We start from the raw sequence: 16,563 nt of genomic DNA on the forward strand, positions 1-16,563 counted from the left end.
GGATCAACTAAACCCGCACAGGGGTAACGATCAGGAACCCCCGTGGTAAGCACAGGTCGAAATCCCGGTATAGTTATTTTTGCACAACGCCTTTTGCAAGGATTTTGCGCCCCTTTGAATTATGAACAACTCATAAACAACGCCGAGAAAAAAGCTTTTTCCAATTGTTTTTCCGCAACCAACCAACATCGTACATTTGGAGATTTATAATTGGAAATATTTACAAAATAAATAAGACTCGTCGCACGTCCATTGGGTACCTCGGCCTTTTGCCAGAGTCCGTTTCTACTTGGTTGTGCATTCACTTTGCAAGATTCGCGATTCCTCTTTGTAACTCGTTTGTTTCCTTTATCCTTTCCTTTGGTTATTTATCTCTAATACTCAGTTTTGTTATTACACAACTCTGTTTTACTGCCATATTATTTATTATAGTATCATGCGACTCTCAACGACCTATCTCGCCGCCGCCCTGGCCGTCGTCCAATCTGCCGCCGCCATGAGGGAGCTCTTACTTACCCCCGACTCGCCCGTCTCCGGATCTGGCAACAACTCGCCCTCCACAAAATCTGGCAACAACTCGCCCTCCACAAAATCTGGCAACAACCGGCCCTCCAGAAAACCTGGCAAGGCCATCAAATATAATGGGTGCCAGGTTACAGTCGTAGCCAACCATCATGTAAGCTCAAGCGTGAATTGCATCAAATTTAAGCAGACAGGCACAATCATAGTTGAGGGAAAGAAATATACAGTTTCTCTCAAGAATGTTAAAAGGGCCTCTCAATGTGCGAGGGATTTGGAACCAGCTCCCTTGCCACAGTCAAGGGCAAAGCCAGGGGATATCTGGAGGTATCAGTCTTTGCCGGCCGTATGTGGTTACTGGGGCAATACATTAGAGGTGGAGCAACAATCAGCATAAGTAGATTCAATGAGCGGACATCTGTCGGTTGTAGTGGCCGAAGGCGCTGCGTTGTTTGACACTCTTCGTTCCAAGAAGGCCGTGTTGTTAGCATTAAGTTACTATGAAGAAGAAGTCTTGCATTTACAGAAAGTTCCATCAATTACGTCAATAGCGCTTTTTGCTTGTGGGTCCATTCAAGTTTCTTACGGTAATAAAGGTGAAGTATTGCTGACGTCCCCCCTTTCTTTTCAAATTTCGACAAGGCGGGCTCATCCCAAGTCACAAAGCCTGAGATAATGTCTGTGGACAGTATCACCTCAAACCTTCAATCCCCCAATCCCCCTTGAGTAACATAACTGTACGATTCATACTAGAAAGCTCTCGACTAGTTCGTTGGCAGTCTTGTCGTTGTAGAAGTGAATCTAGGTTCAAGTAAAATTGCGGCCAGGATGGGACTGCATGTGATGCTTTTCAAATTCAGGCCAGGAATTTTGGTATGTCCGACAGGCCAAGCAATACACAGGTGGCCGATCTTCAGGTGTCTTTTGCTCCCAGTTGAGAGCAGCATTAAGAGCTTTCTTATTATACGTGGCGTGAAAATTCTGGCCAGGATGCGCCATCTTGTGATGGTCCAGAAATTCAGACTAGTGGTTGGAAGTCATCGAACAAGCCAAGCATCTTATTGGCGGCAGATTTTTGGCTGTCTTTGATGCCGACGGATCGACTTCCTTGAATAAGGCTTGCTTTCCTAGTGAATGAGAAGAGGCGGGGCGTATAGTATAACGTGATTCCGTATGCGGCTGCTGCCATGGCTGTCGCAATGCCGACGAGCGCCACGGAGCGACTTTCCGCTAGTACCTTTAAGGGCATCATGCGTGTATCCGGTGTGGTTTTAATCCCAAAAAGACTGCTGTATCGCATATGCTAGGACAAGGCAACCGGTAAATATCCAAACAGTGATCGCTGAGGGCGAGCTCCATGACCAATGCGATCCAGAAAAGATAAGGCTGAAAAATAACATAATACAAGATACACAAAGTAATAGCCAGCTAACCCAGTTAATTTCTTTCCAGTTTGGATTTCGCTGGCCGAAAAATCGTTGATGGACCATCGTTAGAGGTGGAAGAGAGACAGCCCAGCCAAGCAGGAGCAAGGCTAATATAGGGATGTTAATAAGCATTGCCTGGACTAATGTTAGTCGTTCATAAGTTTTGATATGGAATGCCATGTTGAAACTTACCCAGCGCCATGTGGCGCTGGTGGTATATACGGATGGTTCGGAAAAGCACAAAAATAATTGCGTCCAGATAGGGTACGGATAGGCCACTTTTAAAGCGGACCTGGAATTTGCCGCAAGCTCCGCATTTATTACGCCGGAAAGCCATATTTTCGACGCCGAGGCGATTGGCGCTTTCAAAGGGCTATAGGCGGTAGCCAGGGCCCAGCCAGGCGCCCGGATTTGGATTTGCGTTGACAGCACTTCGGTTGTTTGGGGTTTTAAAAACGACTCGCCGCGCTCGTGCCAATAGTTGTCTCAGGGCTCATCCCTGAAGCCCAGAGCTCCACAATTGAACCACGTGGTACGTGGCTCAATTGCAGGCTTTGCAATGTACCTGTGGGTCCATCCAAAGAACGCTCTGGATTCAGATCGCGATCTTTTAGAGCAATGTGATTGGTCGATAACCCATGCGGCTGAAAGGTACATGAAGCGCTCGGACCCTGCAGGGGTCTAGTCTGAGCACTGAGACCATTGTTAGCGAAAACCTGCAACAGCTTGGGAACGAATCCAGGTATTGGAAGCCCAAATTGAAGCGATTGGACCACGTAAAAGACAGAGGGTCGAACTGGACCCTAATTCGACGTTCGTTCGATTTCGGGGGATCCAATGCACACAAATGGAGGCGGGGGCAATTGAGGCTATTCCAGAAGGATCATCTTCAGATTCTGAATATGATTGATTGTGTCGCGGCAACTAATTAAATAGTCAATATAACGGGTTGGTGGCAGGGTGGTGGGTAGGGTGGGTTCCGACTTAATTTGTGCAATGCAAAAGGGATACCAACCGTGGCGCAAGTATTGTTGAGAAGACGGTTTGGTTGAGAGCCACATGCTAAATTCGGCTATTGAAATTTCATACATTATATGAGGGAAACAAAGTATGGAAAGCGGTACAGTTTATTGGCAACATTCGGATAGGGGCTTTGACGTACACTGATAAAAGTATGCCAGCGGAGACGGCCTACGAGTGACAGTGCGGCTAATCTTTCATCCTACATATCATATGAATTATGCTTTGAGGAGGAGGGCTGGGCGCAACACGGGAAGACCTCTAGAGCCTTGACCTCGACAACGGAAAATAGTATCGCGCAACCAGAGCCACTCGCAACGGTCAACGAGCCTAGCCAACTCATCGACTATTATGAATGTCTGGAGGCGATTGACCTGGCTGCAGATATATGGATCCCAAAGTTGATGCAACTAAAAGAGCCTCCAAGAGACCTGAGGTAGCCCCTGGCCGTCGGCATATCTTGGAGATTTTTTATTGAAGGTCTGTCCTGAAAATAGAAGTTACATCAGATGCAAATATGAGTGTTAACAGTGTCGTTCTCTTGGACTGAGTATATTCTGTGAGTATCCCGGCTCACACCCTGCTCTATGCCGCTTGAACAGTCAGCTATGTCCGATGGAAGGTCTGGTTGATGTCACGGCTGTGCACAAAGTGGAGAATCTCAGTGTATTAGGCGCTACTAACGAAGATAACTGAGGAGAAAAGAAGAGATTACAGCTGACGACGCGCTGGAGACGCGCAGGGCTACTTTGTTTAGGTCTGCTACCTTTGTAGATTATCCCCGGAATCCTCCTTCACTCATAGCAGCTGCTATACCCAAAGAAACTCAGCGCATAACATGAATGGTTAGCATGTCAGCGATATGGCCTGTTGGCGGTCAATTACATTTTGTCCCCCACATGCCTCGTTACCCTACGGAGCCCCCATAGAATGCCTTCCACTCGTAAATACAGGGCGCTTAATGTACCGTAAGCAGGGTTCTAGAGATATGGTACGAGATGTTCGGAACTAACACCCTCCGGCTTGGAAGTTATGGTTCCACATCGGGCTATCATTTGGCACCAATGACGATGCGGAGCTGCAGAAGCATCAACTGGGAGCCAGACAACACTTTAAGAAACTACCGCGCGAATCTACCGACAACGATGGATCAGACCCAACCAACGACTTTATAGACGTCACTGAGCCCCGTGTGCTGGTAGTTGGTCAGGTTGTTAGCACCGGGCTGGGGCCAGGGCCTGCCAAACTATGTGTTTTTTCCCCTCGCAGATGGTCATGTATATATATATATATATATATATATATATGTGTGTGTGTGTGTGTATTTAAACACAGTCAAGAGCCATCAGTATCCGTGCTGAGGGCCTTGGGAGTCAGCCACGAAATGCCGCCCGACAAACTGGGGATTACAATGGTCCAAGGGGATATATTTATAACTCGTTGACGTAGGTCATTCATCGAAGAGTGGGCAATGGCATGCATGCTGTCTTGGCAGAAAGGCCTATATCCTTTTTTATGCGTCGTTTTTTTGCCCAACTGCAGGGCCGGCTTTGCCAAGAACTTTGTCGGGGGTTTTCTCTCCTACCCACCTCTTTAAAAACCTGAACATGGTTTTTCTCTTCTCGACGCTACTTACTAAACAAGACACACCTTAGTGGTGTCCTGATGGTTATACGATGGTACTGTATAGATTTGTCACCCATAATTTGAGTGTTACTACGCAGCCCTGTTTGCGCTGTCAAAGTGGGGTTACGAATGGCTGCCCACTCACTTACTATTCCCCGAATCAAAACGCTAAGTACGCCGACCAACTGCAAGACAAGCCAGTCGGATTGTGCGCTTGCTCCCCGCACTTGGTATGGTTGACGTGCCGCAGCATTCTATAGTGAGAAAATACGATAGTCACATACCTGTCAGTTATCCGTGATCAGACAATGCAAAATGTGTGTATGGTAGGTTCGCGTTAAAGGCAGTGTAAAACAACCCTTATCTGCTGTAGGGCCAATAGGGAGCGCTTCCTGGGTGAAACTGATGCAAATGTGGTGCTGCCAATAGATTACACTCGAGAGCCTAGGGAAGCATTCAGCCCACGCGCCGAGGTCTGTTCATAATGCTCCGAATGCGGATTCTTTTATCTGGGCGACTTGGGGCATCAGGGATATATGCCGTGGGTCATTACCTTGACCTGAAACCTGGGCGCACCTCTGCTGCTGTTGGTGTGGTTATTCACGTCTCTAGGCCAGTTCAACCTAGAGAACCAACAGCACTGCGCAGGAGAAAGGCTGCATGGTTGAATCAGGAATCCATGTTGGCTTACGGTTGGAAGGCTTTGCTGCTCTTCTAATGGTAGAGCATACAAATAGAAGCTTGGCAGTTATCGCTTATAAGATCACGAACGAGCATTTTAAATACAGAAGGCTCTCCACATGCACAACCAGGAGCGGGCGCATGATTTAACTTACAATGCTAGAAATGGTAGCAAAGCGTGGGGTTAATCGTCGCTTGGTGATGATTAGGCTATTGGCAGGAGGTGTTTCTGTTGTGAAACCGGTTTCTCAGCAGTGCTATCTCTTCGTTGATCGCAAGTTGACGGAACGAACCCAATCGACGAGTGGCGTTGGGTATCACTTTTCCGGCGCCCACATTCTACGGCGCTCGGAGATTTCTAATGATAAAACAGTGCATTTATGAACAGAATCAATTATGAAGTAATCAACGCACAATAATACAATCATTTTCAGGCTTTTCCCTGCTCATGAATTCCTTCTCCATCACTTACCGAAAGTTCAAGCATGTTCAAGGACTAAGCCAGAGAACTTGAGGTCCTGTCATGTATTCCCTAGAACATGCTCTGACCGAAGTTCGCTGCTCATATGGGTTCTGTCTTGGCCCGCTGTCGCTGGTTGTACCACTGCTATCCGCCGCGACTTTATCGTACCGTTTCACGGACTATTTAGCATTGTTAGCTCCTATTTGTGAACCCCTAACCCTGGACATATTCAAGAAAAGAATTTGTTACCTTGCCGCAGGTAGATATTTGGTTCTAAAATGTTCAAGGGGTTAGTCAATGCTTGCAATTTACTACTTCCAGAGCGAAGAGCAATGTGCCATGAATCCACGACGGCGATACAGTATACTGTACTGGACACCTGCCTGGCTCTGCTCAACCATTGGGCTGTACCTCGTCTTTGTGCTTGGGCGAATCCCTCCAGTGCTGGCCAAATGCAAATGATGCTGTCATCTCTGCTTCTTTGCGTATTCGCTGCGTCTTTGCCGTCTTGCTTGGATGCGTTCATCTTGAAGCCTCTCGGTCAGACCCTATAGAGATAATTAGGCTGGATAGATTGAGTCGACTGCTCTTACCGCTCTGTTTTACCGTTTTACTATTGTTGAGGCCATCTACATCCTATCAGACACGCAGAAATCGTCCAACACTGATTATGAAAACGCTTCTTTATCGAGACTCGGAGACATATGGATGTCTAGAACCAAGAGGGTCGACACCTGATGAGAAGCTCAATTCAGAGTTTGCAACAAGCATCCGGATCTATGCCTTTGCTTGAAGATATGAGCTATCTGCTCTGCAAGAGCTTGCTAAACTAGGGGCTTTTCAGCAGCCCCTAATCTGATCCTGGACGCATATCCAAACCCAGACGCGGATGACGTATGGTCCAGCAGCTAGATCCGTCTCAGTGAGCAGACTGTGTTGTATCGAAGGCCGACCACAAAACATGGCGAATAAGCGATTTGTTGCTAAAAAGCCTGGTTGAGGTAGTTTGCGACCTTAGCACTCCACCTCCGAGTAGTGAGGGACCCCAACTGGAGGTCATTCCAGGGCCTGCTTTCACAACGCCGCTATTAGAGTCCAAATCACCCTCAACGGCAACGCCTGAGTCAGTTGCTGTCATTAATAGACGGAGTGCATGCAGATGCACCTGCAGTGAATTTACTACCTCCGGTACCTCAGGAATGTGCCCCAAAAACTTTGGGCTGTTCCTGTGACAGGATTAGCTCTCAAGTGAGTAGCATGGCAAGGGCGATATGGCAAGCCATATCTGAGGTTTGTTAGTATGTTAAAATTTTCGAAAGACTCGAATTGATGCCAACACTGCTATTGTAATCAAATGTTAAATCTGAGGCGAGCACTCATACAAATCGTTTGCTTTTCCAGGTTGCCTCTACAGTTAGAAAAGCTTTTCTGGGAGGCCCTTGCTTTTTATAACTTGGAGCAAGAAAACATTTCGAATTAAGGACCTAGTTTAGAGTGAAGTTAGAGTTCTGGATGCTCTGTAACTTTGCTTCCAAATAATTGGATATATCTGAAAATCAATGACCAAAATCGACCACTTCTTTTATTCTTTTCCACTAGTACTTATTTTGTTTGAAAATCACTGCCTTGTACCACTTGTGTTCCATGGATCCAGGCCTTGGAACCGAACTTTGTGTCGAGTAAAAAAGGCTCCGGAATCTGCCGTTCATGCGCTGATTCGAGGTCGAATCCCTCATCTGTATTGGGAAGGTGATCCTGTTTAGTAGCGAGTATTCACTCTCTTCCAAGTTCCAACAAAAAAGAACTGAACCACTGTCAGATACTTCAAGGCCGAGTACGAGGTGAACATTTGATCCTATTGTGTGAAACATATCAATACTGTACAAGGCTCATGGCTATTCAAATCGAGACTTAGACAAAGGGGCCCGTGGATTTAACAGTCGGGCTGACCGGCGGAACAACACGAGCAGGCGCGCCAAGCGGGCTAAGCCCCAATGTGTATATAATGGATCCGGGCCGAGTCAGGGCATAAACGGCCATTCCAGCCTTTATGCACGGCAAAAGGGGGAGGCAGGACCCGGACCCGGACCCATGGCAAACGAGCTGCGCAGGGCCGTCTATATAAGGCGAGCTTCTGCCTGACCTGCTTGTGCGAAGGGTCTATACTCGTAAAATGTCCTTCAGATATCGCGGTTACAACTTAACTAGTTATTTATCCCGCAAGATCATGGAGTGCCACAAACGTTAACCGGAGTTTGTGAGCGTTAGATTTGGGAGCCTGGACAACGCTTACTCTGCTAGCTTTGCGGAGACGCAGGAAATATTTGGTCAGACTTGATGACATTTATCGTCTGCCACGTTCCCTCGAGGAATTGAACCCTTCTCGAAGCCATTGCTTTTTGGTTGATCCAAAAAAAGCAACAAGACATGTGAAAGGAGAGCCGACGACCATTGACTTCTTTTGAGACTGGTCAAAATATTTGCCGAAGCAGGACAGGTGCAACGGGAGAAATGAAAGGAATGGCATCAAATAGTCATTGATTATTTTGATGGGCTTTGTCTGCTTTGTGCCAAACTGAGTCTTCCACCTGCAAGCCCCATGGAAGCTGTTCTGCATTGGACAGTTTTGAACTTTTGATGGAGGCCATAGAATGTACCGGCGCAGCTTTCGGGAAAACACCACTTGAGCTTTTGATTTTGCCATTTTTCGAGAACCTGGCCTGCCAATCTGTAGTACTGACTAATTAAATCTGAGCTGCAGCAGAGAGAGTGAGCAAGGAGTGTTACTGTGTGAAAGATGGTATTTGACTTGGGCTTTTTTTTTTTTTTTGCCAGTATCCCCGAGTTATGACTACTTCGTGCTGGCTCAATCAGAAAGCTTCGGCCGGCTGATTAAGGGGTTGAAAATTTGAGAAAAGAAAAAGCTAGGTAGAGAACGGCGTCGGCGGGGAGGCCTTTTTGACCATAAGCCTCACCCAATGCATGGTACTGTAGTCATAGTAGTAATTTTTTTTCATGCGCACAAGTGCTTCTATTGAGTAATATCGACGCATGAAACTATTTCAATCTCTTCTAAGGGCAGTCCTTCTTTGCATCGCTAGTCAATCCAAGACGTGAATAATCCCTATTTAACTTCAGCCAACAACCTGATTTTGGCGAGGGTGTTATATTCGACGGAGACTAAAGAGGGCAATGTATGGGGGGCGGAAAACTCCCTCAGAACTTTCTGGCAAAGCCGATGTTTGATCAGCAACCAGCCCTCTTGGTTTCGGTTTACGTGAATCCAGTCCAGCAATTAGACGTCCATGCAATCGAATTTCCACTTGGATGTTTAGGTGCATTTGTCGAGTTTTTTTTTTTTTCGTGTGGAATATTGATCAGCCTAATCATTATTCACGGGAATTATTTTCCGAGCTTAGCCATGGGTGCATTCTGTTATAGTGCAGATCATCTGGGAAACACCTTTCTCCCTCAATTTATTACAGTTCCGTCTTCTCGGTCATTCTGTGAGCTTTCACAAGTTGTTGTTGGGAGGCCCAAGGCAAGGCAATCGGCCTCGGGGATGATGGCCGAGCGAAGGTGATTATCATTCTCCTTTTTCGGTGACAAATGAGGAAATTCTCTTGACTCCGGAAGCCAGGGAGGCCAACTTGGCGTTTACGTAAGTTCCAGATCGTAATTTTTGGAATCTACTCTCCTTTTCGAGATCGGCATCACGTGAAAGGGGGAAAATACCTCTTTTGCAGTGAGGGTAGCCTTGCGAAACTCCATATGCTGCAAAGCCTTTTCGTGAGTGCCCCCTTGGGCGAGGTTTTTTTTTTTTTTTTGTGCGTTGAATTTTCTTGCTGGCGGATATGACGATGAGCGGTGTGCAATTTTAAAATTGACTTTTGCATGAAGACAGCGAAAATCCGTCGACAACCAACCACGAATATGGAGAAGTGTCGACAGGTCTTTTCGCAGTAAAGGGTATGCCTGCAAAATCACAACATTTCAAACATTGAATGATATCCGCCGGCATCATCTCGACTTTCTATAAAACGAAAACCATTGCACCACCCATTCTATCGGAAAATATCACAACACATCACCACATTCATTACATCCTACAAAACCAGCTTTCTCAAGCACCTCTCCTAGCTTACTCAATCGGCCCAGCCAAATCCAACTTTATACACTCTTTGTTCACAAAGCCACCATCCGCCAAAATGCAGATCAAGACCTTCGCCGCCACCCTCTTCTTCGCCCTCGCGGCTGCCCTTCCCTCGGCTAGCCCCGAAACCAACGAGGCCCAGGCCGCGACATCCAACGCCGAGGTTGACACCGCCACCACCCCCGACGTTTCCATGGCCAGCACCGCCGAGAAGGCCAACACCAACAGCGACGCCCCTGTGTCCAAGAAGACGTGGCAGGCCGATGGCCACTGCGAGTTCAAATACCGCAAGCTCGAGAACTGCATCACTGCGTGCCTGTTCGAGGCTAAATTCGGCCCTGCGAAGTGCCGTGACGCGATCAGCATCGAGGGTCTGAGGACTGGAGGCTGCCTTCCCCTGCGCAACACTTGCGAGTGCACCTGCACCTACTAGAGGGCTTCCCGCGTGCTGGTTAGCCAGGGGGCCCACAAGGACTCTGGAACAAGCTAGTTTTGGGTCAGCTGGGATTTTGTCAAAGGATAGAAAAAAGGAGAGGGGATGGAGTGGTGGTGTGATTGTTCCAAGTCTGCAGCAGTTGAGGGAGGATATGGGTGCACGCACCTTGGGGAAAAGTACTGAGTTTCTGGATTCCTGTTTAGGCTTGGATGGAACACATCATTTAATAGACACATCTCATTCTTAATCTTTTCTCAATCAGGCCAATCAATAAAAATAACAGGTTCCCTGCAGTCAAGCGTTTTCTCGAAATTGCTCTGCTATGCCAAGAAGCTCCGGATATCTACGGGTTAAGCCCCGAAACAGTGAAACGAAACCACTCCGGCAACGGTCATACTCGACCGCTCTGTCCTGGTTGACTGCAACCAATCGGACTCAAAGCCGCCTGGTAAGGCTTAGTGAGCCTGGACGAGTGGTCACATTGCGGAGCCCGCGTATGTTTGTATTGTCGCGAGTGCGGACGGCTCTTTTGTGGGTGACCTCAACCAGAACGGCACGCACTTGCAGCATCTTAGAGCGAAACCCTTCGAAAGGTGCCCTCGGTGGCCGGACGGGCCCAAAGCGTGGCTGGATTGGAAGTTTCGTAGCAAGGCAGAGGCGGGAGCTCGTCGGGAGTATGACCTTGTGCAGCTTCTTCACAATTCATCGTGATTGAATCTTCTGGAAGATTCCTAATACTGCATGTGGGTTCCTCGGGGAAGCCCTGGCTGTTGAAAGCTTGTTCTTCAGGATACCTCTTTGGGGAGACTAAAAGCGGAAAAGTGGACTGACCAAATGATTCGTCATTTGATTCTTCTGCTGGGTTTTGAAAGTAAAACATAACTACGAAAATTCCGCTACCGGTTTAAGGGCAGCTCCTTTGCGGTCATTCGGCTCACGATTGAGATTTCTTTACTAAAAAGAAACAATTGCTCATGCGTCCATCCAATAATCAGAGTTTATATAACTCAAGTCATTTGTAATTAAATACTGTCTTTAACATTTCCTTTGCAAAATTCAGTGGAATTCTACTGGCAAATTTTTAGTTACAGGCTTAAAAAAGATTCTCAGTTATGTTTTTGTTTTTCTATTATGTATACGACAATCTTAATCTTATATTCACACAGAGAAATGAAATTATACTTTAATATTTTGGTTGCGAGAATTTGTATTCAAGTTTAATTTTCTAACTTCGAAAACTTAGATAGAATTAATTATAAACCGCCTTTAACGCAAAATGCTTAGTAGAAGATATTCTCTATTACGTTTGATGAAATATATATTAATTTGCAAGTTGATCATTTTCATTCATTTGACTTAAAAGTCAACATCCTGATTTTTAAACTTACAGTGTTTCTGTTGATCTTAATAGTATGAGCGTATAAATGGCAGCCTTAGAAAGCGGTCTTCCAAGGCTAGCAACCTATAAAATATGGTGTATTGTGAAAAACCAATGAAATAGTTATAAAAGGTCAAAATGAAAACAACACAGCCACTTCAGGGTCGCCAAGTCTAGTGGTACCGCTAAGAGGGAAGAGTAATATTAAAAGCAACCCATGAGGATAAAACATAACGGCCGGTTCTCCTTATTATATATTACCCTCTTCACCTGTCTCTTTTTTTCTGCCTTTTCTTTCTTCCCTGTCCCGCAGGTCGCTCTTTTCTAGTATGGCGGTAAATTTACTAATGCTTAGCAGTAGTCTTTTCAGTTTATCCCATTACAAATATAACCAAACCTTCTAATAATCATAAATGGTATGCACATGTCATTTCTAATTAAAAGACAGGAGCCCTTCACCATCAGGCACAGCTGCAAACCCACGTAGTCGCTATCCGCACCATGCAATACATAGCCATGAAATCGATCGACAAGACAAATCAAAATATACGCATGTCACGCCGCCAACCGCCAAAACAAATAATATCACAAGCCCTGGTCCCTTGCCCTGTAAAAACACCGTAAGCCTTTGTGTTCCGAATTCTACCTGCTTTCCCGCAAATGACTAGCGGTTGCTCTTGTATACATGACGTTCCCGCGTACAAAACGATTGTGACGGTTACATCACTTTGAAACAAAAGAATTGGAGCTTAATAATTGAGTATAAACCGGACGAATCTGATGGAGAATTAGACCGTAAACATCCCGATGAAGATTTTTGCTGGGTGCTGTAGAAACTGACTGCTGGCTAAAGGAAGTGGACCTGCTCCAAGAGTTCAGACATGAGCCCGGTTCAGAAACTCGCTGGAGTAGTCTCAGGGCTCATCCTAGAACGAACACTCCGCAATTGATCCACTTCGTTCCATTTCGTAGCTCAATTGCGGCGTTGGTTGTACCTGTGGGTCAGGTCCACCCAACGACGCGCTCATTCTAGTCTAGTTTGAGGACAACTTGTCGAATTTCGCCGCTCATGGCGGTATTTTCGTCAATTCGGCGATTAATATTCCGCTATAAAAAATAAATAGAAATCCTAAAAATATACGGTTTGTACGTTGAAAATAGCATTTAGTACCGCTATGTGTTTTAATAAAATAGACATATTTATTCGTTCGACAATTCTTTTTTATTTTAATATTACGAATATTGGCACAAACAAATTTATTTAATTTTAAAAATGATATTTACTATAAAATAATATGTAATAATAATACAAAGTGAAACTTTGGTGATGGTAATTTTAACTTTGCTATTTCCGGTAATATAAAAACCAAATTGGTGAACAATTTTTTAATATTTATCAGCGTTTAAATACCGTACATAACGTATATACAATATTTATTTCTTTTTCATAATTTTTAACCCATAACCGATTCTCAAAACTTTTCATTTTTGGTTAACCAAAAAATTTAATATATATATATATATATATATATATATATATATATATATATATATATATGCTATATAGTTTATTTCATATTCTTAATTGGAAAATTTATTGATTGTATATGTTAATCTCGAGGATTTACTATATGGAAAAAACGGCATTATTAACTATTTAGTTTTGCATTTAATTTGTAAAATACCCAAATAAAAATCAAATAATAAATAGGCGTTGCCTAAAGGAAAGAAAAGATTTTAATCTCCATTTGATCGGTATATTGAATTGCCGATTTTGGGTTTTTATTTTTAATTATTGTTTTATAAATAACCAATTAGAATTTGTTATTTTGTTAAATAGCGCGCATCCACTTTCTCAACCCGCTCCAGCGAGTTTTTGAACCTGGCTCAACTCGTCCCTTCTCAACTGATTCCTCCTGCTCCAAGGGCTCGGCAAAAGTGACATGTTTTACCTCCCTGCTCGGGGGATAAGTCTGGCCCGGCACATATTTCCAGCCATTAACCGTCCACGAACTAGGCAAACCTTTGCATGTTATCGAGCAACTATAAGTGACTGTACACTTATGCCCGGAAAGGTCAAGTGGATCTCCCGCTCGAACCTTTCCCCTAAGCTCTCCGCTGTCCATATTTGCTATAAAATAGCAAACCTTCGGATTAGCCAAGGCCCCTCCTGTCATAAGAGAAAGGGCGCTGGTAGCGTAAATGTAAATGGATTTCATTGCGGCGAAATTCGTTCGCAGTCTTGGTAGGTTTTAATGTATAGGTTGCGGTAGGGATTCTGAATAATAAACTCTAATAGAGCGTGAAAGTGGCGGGTTGATACTTGGATAGCAACGTAGGTGTATTATACCGGAGACAAGATGGTTCCTACTCCGTTGCTCTGCCACGGACCATGATTTTATATGAACATGCTTTCATCAGGAGGGTGTTGGAAAGGATACTATACTTTGCATTGTCTATTCTACATTGCAACTTAAATGATAAATAATATCATGTGGGTGGAGATGTTCCACTTCCCTGCTTGGTGCCCCCGGCCGAGCTGTTGGTAACGGATCCCGGGCTTCCGACAAAGCCGGTGCTAAACTAAGATTTGCAAAGGAAATATGGAAGTATTCGTGTTTCAGTTCTTTTTTTCCTGTCCTTAGTTAATAGAATTATCTGGTACGAATTATTAAAGCCATGGACCTAAGCGAGGAACTGTTTGTTACAGTCAATACCAGGACATATCAAGCGATTGGAATATGAAGTGTTTTGAATATGTAAAAATAAGCAAGGCGCAGATAATTATTTGTGTTAATCTTATTTCATTACCCATGAAATCGGCTCCACTTGTGCATTAGTTACCGAGTCGTACATACTTATAAAGTGGGCCAAACAATGCATGTTAATGCAAGGTAGCAAGTAGAGGGGGATTAGGGCGCAATCTTATTTGTAAATAAATGTACCGTCTAACCAGTGATAAACTAGCCAGAAAGTTAGCAGTTACTACCACTCTAAACTCCCCGGCTTTACCAGTGCTTTCACAGGCTTTTGGGCATAAATACGCTTATGACCATGTTTCAATATATCGGTTAAAGCTACTTGTAATACGAGAGCTTAATAAAATTTGCAAAGCTACAATGTGGGACATGTATATATTAGTGTAAGTAAACTGTATTAACTATTATACTGCGGGACCTGTTTTTCTTTTTTTAGGTGAGGGTCTACGAACCAAGGTTTGGGATAAAAGGGACTTATTTTAAATACAACAGATTGATATTGGAAAGATTTTACTTTTATAATTACAGCTTCTTGTTAATATTTTGTTTGAAAAAAATTGAAATCTTATAAATAAAGACCATAAAAAGTTTATTGGTAAAAATTATAGGTAAGTAATAATAGGAGAATTTAATATCTCTTATTAATACGCATTGTTAATGCGAGCTATTGAAGGAAATCGAATTCCCAGATTATTAATAAGTTCCTGGAGTATAATATTATTAGCGCAAGCCAGTAAAACCTAAGTATATACACCTGTTCTTTTCACAAGACGTATAAATATCTGCCCACTTTTAGAAGCTTGGTCTGGCTCCATCACAATTTATAGCTCAGCCCATTAATTTCAAAATACTTTAAATGTTCGTTCTTTTTCATTTCTGCAATTTCACCCTGTTTACTCTGTCTGACCTGCACTTTTGTCTACAGTATCGACTTGGCTCCCTTTGCATACTCTCCAGTAAAAAGGCCGTACAATTCGCTTAACAACTTGAACATATTGAGAGCATAGAGCCTGCGTTCTTCATGACAAACTCATTGTAATATCCAAGATAAAAGCGCCAAATGCTAGCATGATTAATCCTTTAATAGATATTCTTACTATCGAACTGTTATAATGCGCTAGTCCATCCTTTTTACCACTTATATTACCGCGTTCGTCTTTTCGTCGAGCGTTTCGGCAGATAAATGTACGGCTTCGTTTGAGCCGATAAATAGGAGATAGCCTATGGATAAAAAGTTGAGTGAAATCGACCCAAAGGAGTCCACCTTTACGGAGTTTGGTAAACATAAATTTAGCATAAAACTGGATTTCAAATGCTGGGCAGAAAAGGTATTTGGGACAGTCCCTACCGGCTTGCGTGTTTATATACACTTGAAGTGACCCAAATAATCCAATAATTTCCCGCTGTATTTGCAATGGTTTCAAAAGTAGGAAGGTACCGGTTGAGACGGATTTCTGGAAATTATAATCCGTGTAACGCATAATGTTCCAATCTCCATATCTGGAAATCTTCTGTCTTAACGACCAACCCCACGCCTATTTCAGCGTCGGCCCCAGGGAGCAGCGGGCTCCAAACCCTAAGCGCAAGACTATTAGACAACGGATGATGCTTCAGAAGCCCGAGAGAACGCATAACGCAACGATAGAAAAGACTTCACCTTTGCAAAACGGCCTCTTCTTTATCGGGGAAGAATCCGCGCGTCTGGCGGACCTCATCAAGCCAAGAGGACACTACTGGTGGCAGAAGAGCCGTTCTTTCGGACTACAGGACTAATCCAAAAGTGAAGCTGGAGATATGTCAATAATGCCAGAATCAAATATATCTCGTAAAAGGCTCTGCCTGTTATGTTTGAATAAAAGCACAGAAGATAAGTGTTCCTAGCCGTCTTATTAATCTGCATCAAGCCACAGCTCAGTTAAATCACCCTTGAACACTGCGTGTCCAGGCAGGACAGTAATTATTTACCACACAGACTAAAGCATACATTCGGTCTACTGTGGATAGGTTTTTAAAATACTCGTGTTGCTAATAACTAGTTTTACACCGACGAAGGCATAATACCCAGCATCCAGCTTTGTACCCCCGCATTAGGTGCATTGGG

The 16,563-nt window shown here is 44.2% G+C and overlaps 2 protein-coding genes across 2 annotated transcripts; both read left to right on the forward strand.

Annotated features, from left to right (window-relative positions):
• Positions 1-436: 436 nt before the first annotated feature.
• On the forward strand, positions 437-916 carry PpBr36_04925 (uncharacterized protein; the record flags this gene model as incomplete). Its single annotated transcript, XM_029892083.1, has 2 exons — positions 437-676; positions 818-916. The coding sequence occupies 2 exons, from the start codon at positions 437-439 to the stop codon at positions 914-916; spliced, it is 339 nt and encodes a 112-aa protein (XP_029750106.1).
• Positions 917-9,944: 9,028 nt separating this feature from the next.
• Positions 9,945-10,322, forward strand: PpBr36_04926 (uncharacterized protein; the record flags this gene model as incomplete). Its single annotated transcript, XM_029892084.1, has 1 exon — positions 9,945-10,322. The coding sequence occupies one exon, from the start codon at positions 9,945-9,947 to the stop codon at positions 10,320-10,322; it is 378 nt and encodes a 125-aa protein (XP_029750109.1).
• Between the last annotated feature and the right edge of the window lie 6,241 nt (positions 10,323-16,563).

The sequence above is a fragment of the Pyricularia pennisetigena genome, chromosome 6, assembly GCF_004337985.1.
Source record: "Pyricularia pennisetigena strain Br36 chromosome 6, whole genome shotgun sequence".
NCBI lineage: Eukaryota > Fungi > Ascomycota > Sordariomycetes > Magnaporthales > Pyriculariaceae > Pyricularia > Pyricularia pennisetigena.